Source organism: Mustela erminea, chromosome X (assembly GCF_009829155.1).
Source record: "Mustela erminea isolate mMusErm1 chromosome X, mMusErm1.Pri, whole genome shotgun sequence".
Taxonomy (NCBI): domain Eukaryota; kingdom Metazoa; phylum Chordata; class Mammalia; order Carnivora; family Mustelidae; genus Mustela; species Mustela erminea.
The window spans coordinates 84,139,457-84,158,923 of NC_045635.1; the positions used below are offsets into that span (position 1 = coordinate 84,139,457).

The window sequence follows — 19,467 nt, forward strand, 5'->3', positions numbered from 1 at the left end:
TAGATTTCTAGTTTCATTCCATTGTGATTGCAAAAATTAAATAATATCTATCTTTTTTAATTTGTTGGGACTTGTTTTGTGACCAAACATATGATCTAACCTAGAAAATGTTCCATGTGCACTTGAGAAGAATGTGTATTCTGTGGCTGTTAGATGGAATGTTCTGTATGTCTTTTAGGTCCATTTGGCTCAGCATGGAGCCCAACAAGGGACTCAATCTCATGACCCTGAGATCATGACCTGTTCCAAGATGAAGAGTCGGATACTCAACTGACTGAGCCACCCAGGTACCCCAATGCATTGTTTTTCTTATGTTATTTTGTCTGTCTGTGTGTTCCTGTAGTGGACTAAACTTTTTAAAAAGGATTATTCTGAATTCTTTTCAGACAATTCATATTCTTTATAGTGGGTTATAGAAGTGTTATGTTTCTTCTTTTGGTAGTACTTATATATAATTCTGTGGTTCTTAATTCTTTGCATTGGTATCTGCATGATTGGGTAAGCTATCTCCTCCTCCAGACTTTATAGGTTCATTTTGCCAGAGAAAGATCTCCACCAGTCAGCTCAGCTTTAGGGTACTGGATGGGTCAAACAGACAGCATCAATTGGAGAATGTCATCAAAAAGATGTGACCACCAACTGACCCATGAGCTGGACCCAGGCATTCAGATGTGTCTCACCTCCTCCCCTGTCCTTGGAATGCAGGCTTTACTTATATTTCTCATTCTCAGAGGCCACTCCAAGCACATGGTCTTGAGATTATGATGTCATGTTGAGAACACGCACATGATATATGTGACTGAACCCAGTTAGGGCTTCTTTACAAACTTTTAAGATTTGACTGGCACATGTAGGGATCCATTTCTTACTGACACCCAAGAGAAGCCCCATATGTAAGTTCCCTTTGCTTATTAAAACTCCCACCTACTAACTTGGAGTGGCCTGTCTTTTTCTTCAGTCTCTCTCTACCCTCTGTGTATGGGGGCTGGCTTAAAATTACACCAGGGAAATTCCTGGGAGGAATTACATGCAACAGGATCCATAAGCAGGTATGTCTTGCTAACAAAGTCTCTTTTTGGGTGAGGCCACTGCTCATGCTCTGAGGCCAGGGGGATGACACAGGCTGGACTCTATATTTACGTAGGCCTACTGGCTGGGTTCCAGATACAAGAAAATCCACTGGACAGGCTTCCTGGTCAGATGGGGCTTCTGGTAGTATTCTGCAGCGACATGGGGCCACTACCTGGGATCTGCAATTACCTTGGTTTAGGTAAACTCACAGGATGTGCTGTCTGATAGGACAGTGCCATGGGGTTGGACTCTACAATTGGGAAGGACTGCAGACTACATTCCACAATCATTCCTGGCCAGGTAAGATCTGTTTATCCAGTTACGTTTTCTGACCAGTTGGTGTCACTAGCTGGACTCTGTTTATGAATGGCCACAAGCAGGTCTTCATGGTCAGATGGAACCTCTGACTGTTGAGCAAGGCTGCTGGCTGGGCTTCCTGCCTGTTTAAGGCTGTAAACTATGTTCAACAATCAGGCAAGGCTGTAAGCTAGGTTCTGCTGCAGGGCAGGGCTGTAGGCCTGGCTGTGCAGCTAGGCAGTACCAAATCATGTGATCTAAGACTACCCAGGGTCACTGTTCACACTCCTTGGTTATGTGAGGCTAAAGGCTATATTTAATTATTTATATTTCACAATTGGGCAAGAATGCTGACTTGAATCTATGCCCAAGCAGAACTGTAGGATGGGCTCCACTTCTCTCCAGGCTCTCTGTCCAGATGTCCTACTCTATGGGACTAGAGGATATACTTACTGGTTGGGTGAGCCAGTGAATTTGCTCTCTGGGCCTGTGAATTTGCTTTCCTACACAGGCAAAGCCATAGAAGGGGCTCAACAGCACATATGGCTCATTAGCTGGAGACCCAAGTTAGGCAAAACTGTCAATTAACTTCCATGGCCAGACACATGGCCACAAGCTCAACTTTGCACATGAGCAAAACCAATGGCTAAGATCTCTGCTCAGGCACCACTGCAGACAGGAATGCTGTCTGCCTAGACAGAGCACTAGTTGTTAAGTCCTGTTCACCTTCTGTCTCTGTCTGTTGTCTGGTGGTCAAGACCTGGAGATTTCCACAGTGATCCCTGTGAAATGAGACCCAAGTGGGCCTCCTAGGAAGTGTCCCCACAACACTAGGAAAGCTCTGTTCTTCCCATTGGAGAAACCATAAGCTGAGGGGGTACTTCTAAGTGCAGTGCTTTACCATCCTTAGGGAAGAACAATACAATAATGATGTCAGTGCTCTTCTTTTATAGTCCTTGGTTTTTATGATCCTGGTGAGGCTTCAGCCTCAGCCCCAAGTCCTGGGATTTTTACAATGGTGTCTTGTCTATGGATGGTTAGTCTTCTTGTGAGGGGCACTGAAGTCAGGAACAACCTATGTCACCATCTTGATGATAACCCTCCTCCAGATTTGCAATAAATTAATTTGGGACCCTAGATTTTAATGCTCATAATGGCTTATTAGAAAAAATCTCCCCCTATTTGGACAGCCAAGTGAATCTAGTGACTATCTCTATATTATATATTTAAAAATGCATGGTAAAACTACTCTAGATGGGCAAATGTTTTTCTCATCTTGTGTCTGTAGGAGTATTCACTTAGGAACTCTAAGTCTTTGTATTTCTCATCTGCTCCCATTCAGTTTAGCACTTACACTGTCCAGAGTGGAATCAATACCTTAATGTAAAGAATGGTTACCAGATGAAACTGAACAATGGAAGTAATTGTCTACCCCAGCTCACCCGACAACACGCATGTTTTCCTTTAGACTCTTTGAAATGGGCCTAATCTTGTGCTGGATTAGTACACAAATGTAGAGGTTATTGAATTTATCATGGATTTGCAACACGTTTCTCAAATTTGTAAGTGGCAATACTGAAAAGAGAGCAAATGTGTTGGATGACAGAATATGGATTCAAAGAGATCTGATAATGAGCAAATTTGGGCATATCAGCAAACAGTATGGTTCCTCATACATGTAACTTAGATCCAAAGTATCTGAGAATTGTCACGTGGAAAAGACAGAGGTACAGGAACAGACACACAACAGCTGACTTCAAATATTGGAGCAGGTATTACTATGTTGTGTGAGCCTCCAGCAGACAGTCCTAGGACTATTGGATAGAAGTTATAGGAAGGCAGATTTGGGCACAGTATAATAATCAGGTCACTGCAAGGGGTTGAATAACTCTATTGGATGATTGTTTTAGGCAAGAGGTAAGGCGTTGGTGATCAACATGGTAGCTTCCAAGTCTTAAATCCTCTAGCTACACTAAGCCCCATGACTGTGCTATCTCACTGACAATTGATCAGAGTTGTCCCACATACTCTTTTGCTTATGTAAGTTTATGCTCTGGTAAAGAAAACAGCTTCCACTTCCTGTGGTTATTTAAATATGTAATCCATCAGAAAGGGGTAATGTAAATACTTGAGGTTTCAAACAGGTATGAAGAGAATAATATTTTTGTAGTAAAAGACATGGGTATTAAGAGACTATAGCTTGGATGGTTATACACTCAAATGTTAACAATTCTAATTGATGGGATGTTAGAGATTGCTTTTTACAATTTGAAAGCTGATAAAAGTATTGTTTAAGGTAAGAAATGGAATACAGAATGGACACACACACACTAACACACACACACACTTTGTGCTCACCATGAACACCAAAAATAATTGGTTCAGAAGACAGTAAATTCTGTTCCAGACAAAAATGAGAGCAGAGATTCAGTGTTGCAGATCATTAGCAGGTATTAGATGTCTGAATTTGTGTTCAATAGATGTGATGTGCTTAGCACGATGTGTGCTAGCTTGTGCCTCTTTCCCCTTTCTCCCATCAAATCCCAGTGTCAGGGGTCTCCTATGAAGTTGAAAAGCACATTACAGAAAGTGAGAGAGCCCAGTTTAAACATCCCAGCTCTTATTTGCCTTAGATCACTTCAGACCCTGTGTTTTCATTTTCTCACTTCTAAGCTAAGGAGGCTAGTCCATGTTACCTCCTCTCCTGAGATTCTCATGGGAGAACCATGATTCCAACTCTATGGAAAAGCACCTAGCATTCCCAAGTCAGAATCCACTGGACCTGGACAAAGGAGAGACTTTTCCCTGTGACTAATCTCCTAAAGTGGCTTTCTTTAAGCCATTTCGTTTGGCTAAAATGAGTACATTTGGTGCACTTTCATTCCTTAGAAGACCACCAAGAATGGGCCACCAGAATCTCAAAACAATGACTATACTTATTCTTTTATCACTACATTAGAAATGAAAATAAACTGAGAAGTTACAAATGCATGCCACTTCATGAATATCGTCGAACAGCAGATTCATCCACTGTAGAAAGTTAAAAGTCGTTTAACTTTTGGGGATGCAAGGAATACACAAACAAAGGTCATAAATGGTAAGATTATTGACAGCACCTTCCATATGGCATGTATGTATCAATGGAAAATTTTAAAAAGGGAATATTGGCTGGGAAGGGAAGAAATCAGAAGATGCCTAAAATTTCTACAAACATATAGGCTTATATAAAACAAGCCCCAAACTGAGATACTTAAGGAATGTTGAAATTTGGTGTGGGCAGGAGATCCCCATTTTATGACGTTTGAACACACTCTTTCTCTTGTTGGATAGCTGGGGGGTGGGGGAAACAAACACACACAAAAATCATTAAGAAGGCATATTCCTAGGAGTAAGTTCAGTTTTCTTCCAAGAGGTATTTGCCAAGTTATTGAAGCTTGCCATATCTGCTTTAAATTTAGAAGGCTAAGGCACTAACCACAAAACCCCAGTTGAGTGTTTGTGTTGCATGTGCACACATGTTAACCACCTGAACATTTATGAGAACATACATCAACTACATATTTTTTTTTCATGTGAGAGGCAGATTTACGCTATTGCCATTTTTTCCATAGATTATTCTGAGACTGAAGAGGAAGTGAAGCATTTTCCTCAGATTTATCTATCACTACATAATTAGGAAGTTATAACCTTTCAAGTACTTCTGACTTAACTGCATTATCAAATAACACTGACATGACAAAAAGTGCCCCTCAGGTTTGTGAATATGCTTGGAGTTTTTCTATCAAGCTGTAATTCTCAAAGGAAAATCTGATCCTTTGGAGTCTGGAACTTTGAGTGCCCCCCAAATCTAAACTTTTTCTCTACCTTATCTTGTCAATCAGGTAGAGAAAGCCAATACTGCAGCTTGTGTCGTTCTTTAGGAATGAAATCATGGATCCAACCTGCTAGATGCAGAAAATGCCTAATAACCATAAAGTGGATGAAACTAAGACTTTTCTAGTCCTTAGTCTAATATTCCAAGATTAGTTATAATGAGATTTTTAGTAATTTTCCAACAAGAAACGAGATTTTTATTTTCCCATTACTTCTTGGGTCTATCACGTGAGAACCACTTATATAACTGAAGTAAGAAAACAACTATTTGATATTTTCAACTGTTGCATTAAATACAATGGTACTCTAATTATTGCTTAGTCAGTGGCAAAATTTACTGGAATAGTTTATTTTCTGAGCCTATAAACGTTCACCATTGTTTTTTTCCACTAGAAACCCCCAGTCCCATGACTTACTTTCCTGTGAAGGGAGAGTATTTTTTTTCTTCAGTATTGGTTTTCTTCAGTTTTGACCTGTCAAACTTCTTCACTTCAGACAAGTCTGGCTTATCACTCATCTTGACTAAAAGAAAGACTGAAAAAAGTTTTAACTTAAAATCAGCATAACTAATGTCATACTAAGGAATCACAGCCAATGATTCTCATATTTAATATCAATGCGTATTTTATCTGCTGACTTTCAACAAGAAAAAAGCACGCATCTTAGAAAAGTCATGTTTTTATTAGAATACTTTGAATTACACATCACTGCCCCATTTCCAATAAGCAGTAAAAGCCTGAATCAGGATGCACTAGAAACCAAGATGCTCTAAAATCCAGAGTCAGTATGTCTGACTCTTTTACATCAGAGCTGAGGTCAAATGGAGGTGACAGAAGCACAAGAAGAGATAGAGATAGAAGAAAAATAAGGACTGTGTTTAACCAACTAAAGATTTTGTAACAAGAGACAGCATTTATTTGAGCAAATTCATATTGCATTCAATTAATTTGGGACATTTTTCTTGGAAAGTAAGAAGCAGCATTAAAAAAGGGTTAAAAAAAAAAAAAGGAGGGTGGCATAAGTTGCACTAGTTTCTTTCCATTTTATCTGCCCAAAGATAGATTCAGGAGCCACAATAAGAGAGGGAGAGGATTTAATCCAGTTATAACTAATTACATGTCTCATATTAGCTCCTTTTGGCACTCGTTTGTAAATGCTGGCAGAAGACACAGCTAATTAGGATCAGACCAAGGACTTCAGCTGAGGGATAAACCAAATAGAGTTGATTTTTACTTCATCATGTTTTCTCTGCATAAGGAGAGTTTAGGAGATGAGGCGCCCTGTGACCATTCTAGATTTATCTGAGCAGAGACAACTGAAGACCCCAGAGACCAGAAAACAAAGGGTCCAGCTCGTGCCTGGTCCCATTCTGGTGGGGTTAAGACACGTCTAGTGCCCGGAGTAGAATGGAGAGGCCCCCAAACAGCCAGAAGTCCCGAGTATGTCTCCCTTCCATCGAGGTCACCCCAAGACCTGATGAGCGACCAGTCGCCCATCTCCAGAGGTAGGAAAAAAGGGACTAACAAATTATAAAGGGCTGGGCACATGGGCCGTTTTGTCAGGAGCACTTCGCTTACATTTTAAAATAACCATCATCTTTGTTGGGCGCACATCCCACCTTTTTGGCCACAGGAAGGGAGAACGCAAAGCACCAACTCCAGAGGGTCCAAACCCGGCAGCACCCATATTCCTCTAAGTCTCGGGCGTGCAGCCACCGCAGACAGGCCGGCCTTCCAAGAACCCACCCTGGGAGGACTCCACAACGCTCAGAAGCGGCGCCGCAAAAGACAAAGGCGCGGACTCTCTAGGAGACGCAGTTAGAAAACCCCAGTCCCTACTCAGCCCCACCAGTTCCCGAGAGACCGACCCCTTCTGCCCTGCAGCCGCTGCGCCCTCCTGTCCCCATAGTATTCTGGCTCCGCCAGGACGGCAGGTCCTTACCTGATGGCTTGAAGACGGTTGAAAGGATGACGGCTGGACCAACGCTACTCCACACACTGGACGAAGTTAACCTTCCTGCGTGGCACCCTGCAGTTATAAGTCGTGGAGCCTACCCAGCTCCGGACCCCTCCCCAACCGCTTCTGATTGGCTAAGGGTCCCAGGCCCTCCTCTTCGCTGCCCCCAACTTCCCCCTCCCCGGGCTTTCTTCTTGTAGGCTTGAGTCCACTGTCTCTCCTCTACTCAGGACCTCTCTCCTGCATCAGTGTCTTGATGACGTCATACTGGAGCCACCTCCCCAGACACTGTCTAAGCCTTCTCTGATTCGCCGCCGAGGGATTGCCTGCCTGCCTCCCCGGTCTCTCCCACTATTTTCTTGCTAAGGATCCACTTCCCTCCTTCCCAAGTTCACTCATTCTTCCAATATAATTGGGTCCTCTACAATAAGCAAGCGCTTCTTTCTTGCCCAGTTAGGTTCCAACGTCTGGAACCGGGTTTTATAGCCATAGAATCTAAGTACTCTGTGATAACCAAACAATTGTTTAGAAATAATGCGCAGTGGCGTCTGTTCAAATCCTTGGCCAGGTCGTGGAGGAGGGGAGCTCCTTGAGAGGGTGGGCAGTTCAGTCATTCACCCCCACGGCTGAACTTTTCTGTCACAGTGGTGCTCTCCTATGTAAAAGTCACATTTTCAATTTTCTCAGCCACTGAACGTGGTAGTAGTCAGTTTAGGGTAATCACAGGAGGATCTACTGAGGCTATTCATCATTTATCTCCCAATCCCTAGCACTTTGCTTGGCCCACAGAAGACACTAAATACCTGTCTATAGATTGAAGTAATACATCTGTGATAGAGCAGAAATGTGGGACAGTAGCACCCACCCAGTGTCCATGTTGGAGGAGGAAAGTGAGGATCCAGTAGTTACTTGAAAGGACTAAATGTTCAAAGTCATTTTCTGGATACTCACACAGAACCTTAGAGCATTAAGGTAAGATGGAGATAGGACGATGTTTTTAGCTTATATCCAATATTTGCCATATGGTTCATATATGGTGGTAAAGATACTCTGCATAGATCAGCATCCACTCTGTCCATGAGGATTTCTCAAGCCCTTCTCTTCTCTCCAGTCATTCCTTTTTCTGTGTTCTTGTGACACTTAGCGTTAATTTGAGAGTTTTGTATGTTTGTTGAAGAAATGTTTAAAGCAGAAAGCCACCCTCATTCAACAAATAATATTTATTGAGTGCCTACAATGTCCCAGACACTAAATATAATAAACAATGTTTCCATGACTCAGGTTTGAATGTTTTTAACATTTTGGTTTATTTACTTTTTTTAAAGAATAAAAATAGTACAGAAAAACTGAGGTTCCCTTGACCCTTGCCTTGTGTCCATTTACTCTCCCACTTCCCCAGAAGCAGTCCAATCTTGAATGTGAAGTACAGTTTCTAGACTATTTTTCTATCATTACTGATTTATGCAATCTCTGTTTCTAAGAATGACAGAGTACATTGTGTGGTCCAGTGCTCCACGTGTAAGACTGAATTTCCACATTACTTGGGGTCAACAGGAAGTTCCAGACACCCAACCACCCCACCATAGCCCAAAATTCAAAATCTGCCTTGAATCTATCTGCCTTGAATCTATCAGAATTCACCTAATAACAATGTTTATCTTCATTTATGCCAGTTACCACAAGAACCCTGAGATCCCCCATGACACCCCTCAAATCCTCCATTTTAACCTCCTTAAAGCTGTGACCACATCCCTTCCCTAGTTTCTCACACCCCTTCCCTATTCCTAAAACAAAATTCACCCTCAGTAATTCCCCTATATCCTCAACCTCTTCTCTAAATCTGTCCTTTATTATCTTCCCCTAACAGAAACCAGGCTCTCCCTCTGAGGACTCTGTGTCCCCTGAAGCCCACTCAAGAGAAGTATATGATTTTTCTCTCACACCACTACTGTACCACAGAACCTGAATGCTGAATAAATGTCTTTCTTGCTTCTCATTGCTGCCTTAGGCAATTCCTCTCTCACATCTTTAAAAACTGCTGGCTTTTGGCAGCTTATCACCAACTAGCCTTTATTGTTGTCATCTACCAAACTTCATTTTCCCATCTCTCCTTATAATTTGAAGATTTTAGCTCCTGGAATGTGGTCACTCTCAATGAAGTAGTACTGTCCTAATTCCTGGTGAGCTCAAGAACAACCATTCTGACACACTGACTCCCTTAGTTCCTTGAACATTTCTCCTTCATGACATTGTCCTTAACCCCACCTCAGCTACTCACTCACATGGTCATACCCTGGGCCCTGTCATAGCTATTTTAGCAACTTCTCCATAATCTCAATTTCAAACATTCCTCTTTCTAACTATCACCTCCTTTCTTTTCAGCTCACTCAGAATTCAACCTTCTTTAAACTCACCAAAATCTCCAACCCATAGATCTTATCAGATTTCATCATCCCTTGCTCTCTTATTGATTTTTCTCCCCTCCTTCTCCAGCTTAAATGTTATGTTCAGTCTTCATTAACACTTGTTTACATGTACCCTGTACTCTCCTACCCCTCTCTCACTTTGTATTGTTTCCTTGGAAAAATCATAACCATGACTAAACCAAATACACTTCAAGGAGCTTGAACCCACACAGCTAAACCTAGCTGGAGGAAAATGCACAACCACATGAATAACTTTAACTTGTCTAACATGAACTTCAGCCAGGCCCTTAATGCTGCCAGTAAATTACTCAATTACTCAATAGACCTCCTCTTCCTTAAATTTCCAAATGTTTTAAGTTATAATTTCATACTTTCTCTCTCCTCAAACTCCCAACACCACCTCCCCATCCCAACTTTTCTGTTACTTTCTATTTTACTAGAAAATTGTAGGTATCAAAAGTGAACTTTCACTGACTTCTACCACCACATCATTTCACCTATCCACACCTGAATCTGTATACATAGACTTCTTGTTGATACCTTTATTAGTCAGAGTTCTCCAGAGAAAGAGAACCAATGGGATAGATAGGTAGATGATAGAAAGATATGTAGGGGATTTATTATGAGGGATTGACTTATGTGATTATGAAGGCTGAGAAGTTCCACGATCTGCTAAGTGAAAGCTGGAGGCCCAGCAAAGCCACTGTTGAACTTCTGGTCAAATTCTGAAAGCCCAAGAACCCAGGGCCAGAGGGTGGCTATGGGAGGTGGGGAGCATGCAATGGTATAAGTCCCAGTCCAGTTTCAAAGACCCGAGAACCAGGAGTACCAATAGCAAGGGCAGGAGAAGAAGAATGTCTTAGCTTAAGCAGAGAGAATAAATTTGACCTTTCTCTGAATTTTTTCTATTTGAGCCCTCAACAGATTGGATGAAGCCCACTAACATTGGTGAGGGCAATTATTTTTACTCAGTATACTGATCAAAATTCTAATCTCTCCTAAAAACACCCTTGCAGACACACCCAAAAGAGCCCAGTCAAGTTGACACATAAAATTAACCATCATAGAAATGTCTTATATAAATTAGCCAAAAAGTCTTCAATATGAATGAAATAGAGAAGGATATGCTTGAAAGAATGCTAAAAAATTTCGAGGAACTTTAAAATTTGCTATTATATATAGAAAGCTATTAAATTTTAAATGCCTTTTAGAAATAATAAAACTGTTGTGTCCTAAAATTGACTAAAAACATTTTGGGATTATTTGGGTTGTCAAAATATAAAAAGAAAACCAAAAAAGATATTTTTAAATCTCAAGAGGAATTAAACTAACCTACCATAAGTAAAATAAATTTTTGCAAACTGGATTTCAGAGAACTATGTCATTAAATTAATAAGGAGATAAGTCAATAAGTGTCATGAAACAAGTCAAATATTTAAATGACTGGAGAGAGAATATCATTTCAAAAAGATTGTAAAGATCTGTAGTACATATTATCCTATTAAACATTAAGCCAAGGACTTGTGTAAGTCAGAGTTCTCCAGAAAAACAGAACCAGTAGGATATATTTACTTCAAAGAGTTTTGTTTATTTACATTTATTTCAAGGAACTGTCTTATGTAACTGTGGGGACTGGCGAGTCTGAAGTCCACAGAACAGGCCAACAGGCACATGCAGGAATTAATGCTACAGTCTTGCAACAGAATTTCTTCTTCCTCTGGGAAACCTGAGTTTTTGCCCTTAAGAACTTTCAGGAAAAAAAGGGGGGGGCACCTGAGTGGCTCAGCTAGTTGAGTATCTTACTTGGTTTTGGCCCAGGTCCACGTAGGGGTCATGGGATTGAGCCCAACTTTTAGCAACCCACCCTTCCTGCTGCTGAGCCTCCTGTTGGACTCTATGTTCAGCTGAGAGTCTTCTTGCTTGGGATTCTTTCTCTCCCTTTGCACCTACCCACCCCCCACCACATGGTCACATGCTGTCTTTTTCTCTTTAAAAATAAATAGATAAATATTAAGAAAAAAAACTTTTAGTAGATTGGATGAGGCCCACCTACACTATCGAGAATAATCTTTATTTAAAGTCACCTGATTTCAGATGTTAACCACATCTACAAATACCTCATCACCAATGTCTAGATGGATGTTTAATAAATGAATACTATATGAATCCTATAGCCTAGCCCAGTTAACATATCACAGTAACTAAAACGCCTTCGTCAAGAACCCTCTCTGGAAGACTAAGTAAGTTCCTTTTGAAACTTTTGCTCTAACAATCTCAAGTCTGCTCTAATGGTTTTTCAATATACAGATTGCCACACACCGTTCTTTCAGCTCAATAAAAATTTATTGAATATCTACAATGTGGTACGTACTATTGGAGTGCCTGTCCCCAAGAAACTCCATAAATTTGAGCTTTTGAAGTTAGTAAGTTTATTTGATCTATTATTAACACTTATTACCTTTAACCAAATGTGTCAGCATTCAAAGGATGCATCTGTATAGACTACTGAAAAAACTTCACCAATAAGATTTGATAAGGGGGGAGGAGTCAAGACGGCAGAGAAGTAGCAGGCTGAGACTTCAGGTAGCAGGAGATCAGCTAGATAGCTTATCTAAAGATTGCAAACACCTACAAATCCAACAGCAGATGGAAGAGAAGAAGAACAGCAATTCTAGAACAGAAAATCAACCACTTTCTGAAAGGTAGGACTGGCGAAGAAGTGACTCCAAAGCGACGGGAAGATAGACCGCAGGGGGAGGGGCTGGCTCCCATCAAGTGGTGGAACAACGGAGCATAAAATTGGGACTTTTAAAGTCTGTTCCGCTGAGGGACATCACTCCAGAGGCTAAACTGGGGTGAAGCCCATGCAGGGTCAGCGTGGCCTCAGGTCCCACAGGGTCACAGAAGGATCGGGGGTGTCTGAGTGTACCAGAGCTTACAGGTATTAGAACGGGAAAGCCGGCTACAGAGACAGAGCCAAGGAGTGAGCTCTCAGCTTGGGGTTACCTTGAACCACTCACAGGCTCGGTGAGCTCGGAGCATGGCTGGAGGCCAGGGAGACGGGAGTAAATGGGCGCTGTTCTCTGAGGGCGCACTGAGGAGTGGGGCTCCTCCGGGCTGGAAACCAGGAGGCCACCATTTTCATTCCCGTCCTCCAGAACACTAGGGAAAGCGCTCAGGGGACAAAAGCTCCGGAAAGCAAACCTGAGTGGATTACTCAGCCTGGCCCCTGGTAGGGGCGGTGCAATTCCGCCTGGGGCAAAGACACTTGAGAATCACTACACCAGGCCCCTCCCTCAGAAGATCAACAAGAAATCCAGCCAGGACCAGGTTCAGCTACCAAGGAGTGCAGTTTCAATACCAAGGACAGCACCGGAATTCCAGAGGAGGAGAAAGCAAACCACGGAACACATGGCTTTCTCCCCATGATTCTTTAGTCTTGCAGTTAATTTAATTTTTTCTTCTTTTTCATTTTTTTCTCCTCTTCTGCTAATTTTTTTTAACTTTTACCCTTTTCTTTTTTAACTTTTTTTTAACTAGTTTGTCATATATATATATATATATATATATATATGAAAAAACTATATATATAGCTTTTTCTTTTTTAGATTTTTTCTTTATTCGTTTTCTTTTTTTAATTGTTTTTCTTTTTTTTTCTTTTTTTACTTTCTGAAACTCTTTTTATCCCCTTTCTCCCCCCTCACGATTTGGGATCTCTTCTGATTTGGTTAAAGCATATTTTCCTGGGGGTGTTGCCACCCTTTTAGTATTTTACTTGCTCCTTCATATATTCTTATCTGGACAAAATGACAAGGTGGGAAATTTCACCACAAAAAAAGAACAAGAGGCAGTACCGAAGGCTAGGGACCTAATCAATACAGACATTGGTAATATGTCAGATCTAGAGTTCAGAATGACAATTCTCAACGTTCTCCGGGCTCAAAAAAGGCATGGAAGATATTAAAGAAACCCTCTCAGGAGATACTAAAGCCCTAAAAAAACTAAAATCTAACCAAGTTGAAATTTTTAAAAAATCTATTAATGAGGTGCAATCAAAAACGGAGGCTCTCACTGCTAGGATAAAAGAGGCAGAGGAAGGAATTAGTGATATAGAAGACCAAATGACAGAGAATAAAGAAGCTGAGCAAAAGAGGGACAAACAGCTACTGGACCACGAGGGGAGAATTCGAGAAGTAAGTGACATCATAAGATGAAACAACATTAGAATAATGGGGATTCCAGAAGAAGAAGAAAGAGAGAGGGGATCAGAAGGTATATTAGAGAGAATTATTGGAGAGAATTTCCCCAATATGGCAAAGGGAACAAACATCAAAATCCAGGAGGTGCAGAGAACCTCCCTCAAAACCAATAAGAATAGGTCCACACCCTGTCATCTAATAGTACAATTTACAATCTTAGTGACAAAGAGAAAATCCTGAAAGCAGCCTGGTAAAAGAAGTATGTAACATACAATGGTAAAAATATTAGATTGGCAGCAGACTTATCCACAGAGACCTGGCAGGTCAGAAAGAGCTGGCATGATATATTCAGACCACTAAACGAGAAAAACATGCAGCCAAGAATACTATGTCCAGCTAGGCTATCATTGAAAATAGGAGAGATTAAAAGCTTCCAGGACAAACAAAAACTGAAAGAATTTGCAAACACCAAACCAGCTCTACAGGAAATATTGAAAGGGGTCCTCTAAGCAAAGAGAGAGCCTAAAAGTAGTAGATCAGAAAGGAACAGAGACAATATACAGGAACAGTCACCTTACAGGCAATACAATGGCACTAAATTCATATCTCTCAATAGTTACCCTGAATGTTAATGGGCTAAATGCCCCAATAAAAAGACAAAGGATATAAGAATGGATAAAAAAACAAAACCCATCCAGATGTTGCCTACAAGAAACTCATTTTAAACCCAAAGACATCTCCAGATTTAAAGTGAGGGGGTTGAAAACAATTTAGCATGCTAATGGACATCAGAAGAAAGCAGGAGTGACAAACCTTATATCAGATCAATTAGATTTGAAGCCAAAGACTATGAGCAACTCTACGCCAACAAATTTGACAATCTGGAAGAAATGGATGCATTCCTAGAGACATATAAACTACCACAACTGAACCAGGAAGAAATAGAAAGCCTAAACAGACCCATAATCAGTAAGGAGATTGAAACAGTCATCAAAAATCTCCAAACAAACAAAAGCCCAGGGCCACACGGCTTCCCAGGGGAATTCTACAAAACATTTAAAGAAGAACTAATTCCTATTCTCCTGAAACTGTTCCAAAGAGTAGAAATGGAAGGAAAACTTCCAAACTCATTTTATGAGGCCAGCATCACCTTGATCCCAAAACCAGACAAGGATCCCATCAAAAAAGAGAACTACAGACCAATATCCTTGATGAACACTGATGCAAAAATTCTCACCAATATACTAGCTAATAGGATTCAACAGTACATTAAAAGGATTATTCACCACGACCAAGTGGGATTTATTCCAGGGATGCAAGGTTGGTTCAACATCCGCAAATCAATCAATGTGATACAACACATCAATAAAAGAAAGAACAAGAACCATATGATAATCTCAATAGATGCTGAAAAAGCATTTGACAAAGTACAGCATCCCTTCCTGATCAAAACTCTTCAAAGTGTAGGGATAGAGGGCACATACCTCAATATCATCAAAGAAATCTATGAAAAACCCACCGCAAATATCATTCTCAATGGAGAAAAACTGAAAGCTTTTCCACTAAGGTCAGGAACACGGCAGGGATGTCCATTATCACCACTGCTATTCAACATAGTACTAGAAGTCCTAGCCTCAGCAATCAGACAACAAAAGGAAATTAAAGGCATCCAAATCAGCAAAGAAGAAGTCCAACTATCACTCTTTGCAGATGATATGATACTATATGTGGAAAACCCAAAAGACTCCACTCCAAAACGCTAGAACTTGTACAAGAATTCGGTAAAGTGTCAGGATATAAAATCAATGCACAGAAATCAGTTGCATTTCTCTACACCAACAACAAAACAGAAGAAAGAGAAATTAAGGAGTCCATCCCATTTACAATTGCACGCAGAACTATAAGATACCTAGGAATAAACTTAACCAAAGAGGCTAAGAATCTATACTCAGAAAACTATAGAATACTCATGAAAGAAATTGAGGAAGACACAAAGAAATGGAAAAATGTTCCATGCTCCTGGATTGGAAGAATAAATATTGTGAAAATGTCTATGCTACCTAAAGCAATCTACACATTTAATGCAATTCCTATCAAAGTACCATCCATTTTCTTCAAAGAAATGGAACAAATAATCCTAAACTTTATATGGAACCAGAGAAGACCTCGAATAGCCAAAAGAATATTGAAAAAGAAAGCCAGAGTTGGTGGCATCACAATTCCAGACTTCAAGCTCTATTACAAAGTCATCATCATCAAGACAGCATGGTACTGGCACAAAAACAGACACATAGATCAATGGAATAGAATAGAGAGCCCAGAAATAGACCCTCAACTCTATGGTCTACTTATCTTCGACAAAGCAGGAAAGAATGTCCAATGAAAAAGAACAGCCTCTTCAATAAATGGTGCTGGGAAAATTGGACAGCCACATGCAGAAAAATGAAATTGGACCATTTCCTTACACCACACACGAAAATAGACTCAAAATGGATGAAGGACCTCAAGGTGAGAAAGGAATCCATCAAAATCCTTGGGGAAAACAAAGGCAGCAACCTCTTTGACCTCAGCCACAGCAACATCTTCTTAGGAACATCGCCAAAGGCAAGGGAAGTAAGGGCAAAAATGAACTATTGGGATTTTATCAAGATCAAAAGCTTTTGCACAGAAAAGGAAACAGTTAACGAAACCAAAAGACAACTGACAGAATGGGAGAAGATATTTGCAAATGACATCAGATATAGGGCTAGTGTCTAAAATTTATAAAGAACTTAGCAAACTCAACACCCAAAGAACAAATAATCCAATCAAGAAATGGGCAGAAGAAATGAACAGACGGGACGCCTGGGTGGCTCAGTTGGTTAAGCGGCTGCCTTCGGCTCAGGTCATGATCCCAGGGTCCTGGGATCGAGTCCCACATTGGGCTCCTTGCTCAGCAGGGAGCCTGCTTCTCCCTCTGCTTCTGCCTGCCTATCTGTCTGCCTGTGCTCACTCTCTCTGACAAATAAATAAATAAAATCTTAAAAAAAAAAAAAAGAAAAAAGAAATGAACAGACATTTCTGCAAAAAAGGCATCCAAATGGCCAACAGAGAGGAGTCAAGATGGCGGAGAATTAGCAGGCTGAGACTGCTTCAGCTAGCCGGAGATCAGCTAGATAGCTTATCTAAAGATTGCAAACACCTGAAAATCCATCGGCAGATCGAAGAGAAGAAGAACAGCAATTCTGGAAACAGAAAAACAACCACTTTCTGAAAGGTAGGACCGGCGGAGAAGTGAATCCAAAGCGACGGGAAGATAGACCCCGGGGGGAGGGGCCGGCTCCCAGCAAGCGGCGGAGCAACGGCGCACAAAATCAGGACTTTTAAAAGTCTGTTCCGCTGAGGGACATCGCTCCAGAGGCTAAACCGGGGCGAAGCCCACGCGGGTTCAGCGTGGCCTCAGGTCCCGCAGGGTCACAGAAGGATCAGGGGTGTCTGATCCAATACCTTGCGGGTATTGGAAAGGGAAAGCCGGCTACAGAGACAGAGCCGACAGTAAGCTCACAGCTCGGTGTTACCTTGAACTGGTCGCAGGCTCGGAGAGCTAGGAGCGCGGCCGGAGGTCAGGCAGACGGGAGTAACTGGGCGCTGTTCTCTGAGGGCGCACTGAGGAGTGCGGCCCTGGGCTCTCGGCTCCTCCGGGCCGGAGACCAGGAGGCCGCCATTTGTATTCCCATCCTCCGGAACTCTACGGAAAGCGCTCAGGGAACAAAAGCTCCTGAAAGCAAACCCGAGCGGATTACTCACCCCGGCCCCGGGTAAGGGCGGTGTAATCCCGCCTGGGGCAAAGACACTTGAGAATCACTACACCAGGCCCCTCCCCCAGAAGATCAACAAGAAATCCAGCCAAGACCAAGTTCACCTACCAAGGAGTGCGGTTTCAATACCAAGGAGAGCAGCAGAATTCCAGAGGAGAAAGCCAAGCACGGAACTCATGGCTTTTTCCCTGTGATTTTTTTTTTAGTCTTGCAGTTAATTCAATTTTTTCTTTTTCATTTTTTTGTTTTTTTCTTTTCTCGCCTTCGGGTAAATTTTTTTTTTTTTTAACTGTTACCTTTTTCTTTTTTAATGATTTTTTACTAGTTTATCTAATATATATATTTTTTCATTTTTACATTTTTCTCAGGTGTTTTCCTTTTTTTTTAAATTCTTTTCTTTTCTTTTTTCTTTTTTTTTTCTTTCTTTTTTCTTTTTTTTTCCTTCTTCCTTTTTGAACCTCTTTTTATCCCCTTTCTCCCCCCTCACGATTTTGGATCTCTTCTAATTTGGTTAAAGCATTTTTTCCTGGGGTTGTTGCCACCCTTTTAGTATTTTACTTGCCCCTTCATATACTCTTATCTGGACAAAATGACAAGACGGAAAAATTCAACACAAAAAAAAGAACAAGAGGCAGTACCGAAGGCTAGGGACCTAATCAATACAGACATTGGTAATATGTCAGATCTAGAGTTCAGAATGACAATTCTCAAGGTTCTAGCCGGGCTTGAAAAAGGCATGGAAGATATTAGAGAAACCCTCTCGAGAGATATAAAAGCCCTTTCTGGAGAAATAAAAGAACTAAAATCTAACCAAGTTGAAATCAAAAAAGCTATTAATGAAGTGCAATCAAAAATGGAGGCTCTCACTGCTAGGATAAATGAGGCAGAAGAAAGAATTAGTGATATAGAAGACCAAATGACAGAGAATAAAGAAGCTGAGCAAAAGAGGGACAAACAGCTACTGGACCACGAGGGGAGAATTCGAGAGATAAGTGACACCATAAGACGAAACAATATTAGAATAATTGGGATTCCAGAAGAAGAAGAAAGAGAGAGGGGAGCAGAAGGTATACTGGAGAGAATTATTGGGGAGAATTTCCCCAATATGGCAAAGGGAACGAGCATCAAAATTCAGGAGGTTCAGAGAACGCCCCTCAAAATCAATAGGAATAGGCCCACACCCCGTCACCTAATAGTAAAATTTACAAGTCTCAGTGACAAAGAGAAAATCCTGAAAGCAGCCCGGGAAAAGAAGTCTGTAACATACAATGGTAAAAATATTAGATTGGCAGCTGACTTATCCACAGAGACCTGGCAGGCCAGAAAGAGCTGGCATGATATTTTCAGAGCACTAAACGAGAAAAACATGCAGCCAAGAATACTATATCCAGCTAGGCTATCATTGAAAATAGAAGGAGAGATTAAAAGCTTCCAGGACAAACAAAAACTGAAAGAATTTGCAAATACCAAACCAGCTCTACAGGAAATATTGAAAGGGGTCCTCTAAGCAAAGAGAGAGCCTACAAGTGGTAGATCAGAAAGGAACAGAGACCATATACAGTAACAGTCAACTTACAGGCAATACAATGGCACTAAATTCATATCTCTCAATAGTTACCCTGAATGTTAATGGGCTAAATGCCCCTGTCAAAAGACACAGGGTATCAGAATGGATAAAAAAACAAAACCCATCTATATGTTGCCTCCAAGAAACTCATTTTAAGCCCGAAGACACCTCCAAATTTAAAGTGAGGGGGTGGAAAAGAATTTACCATGTTAATGGACATCAGAAGAAAGCAGGAGTGGCAATCCTGATATCAGATCAATTAGATTTTAAGCCAAAGACTA

At 41.1% G+C, this 19,467-nt stretch overlaps 1 protein-coding gene and 1 pseudogene across 1 annotated transcript; one reads left to right on the top strand and one right to left on the bottom strand.

The window, feature by feature from the left end:
- Positions 1–4,660: 4,660 nt before the first annotated feature.
- Positions 4,661–7,252, bottom strand: TMSB15A (thymosin beta 15a). Its single transcript, XM_032330652.1, is given in 4 exon segments — positions 4,661–4,698; positions 5,658–5,682; positions 5,684–5,775; positions 7,183–7,252. Coding segments are annotated over 3 exon segments (138 nt in total). The 5' UTR covers positions 5,759–5,775; positions 7,183–7,252.
- The window catches only part of LOC116582310, a 47,524-nt pseudogene continuing 35,265 nt past the window's right edge, over positions 7,209–19,467 (top strand).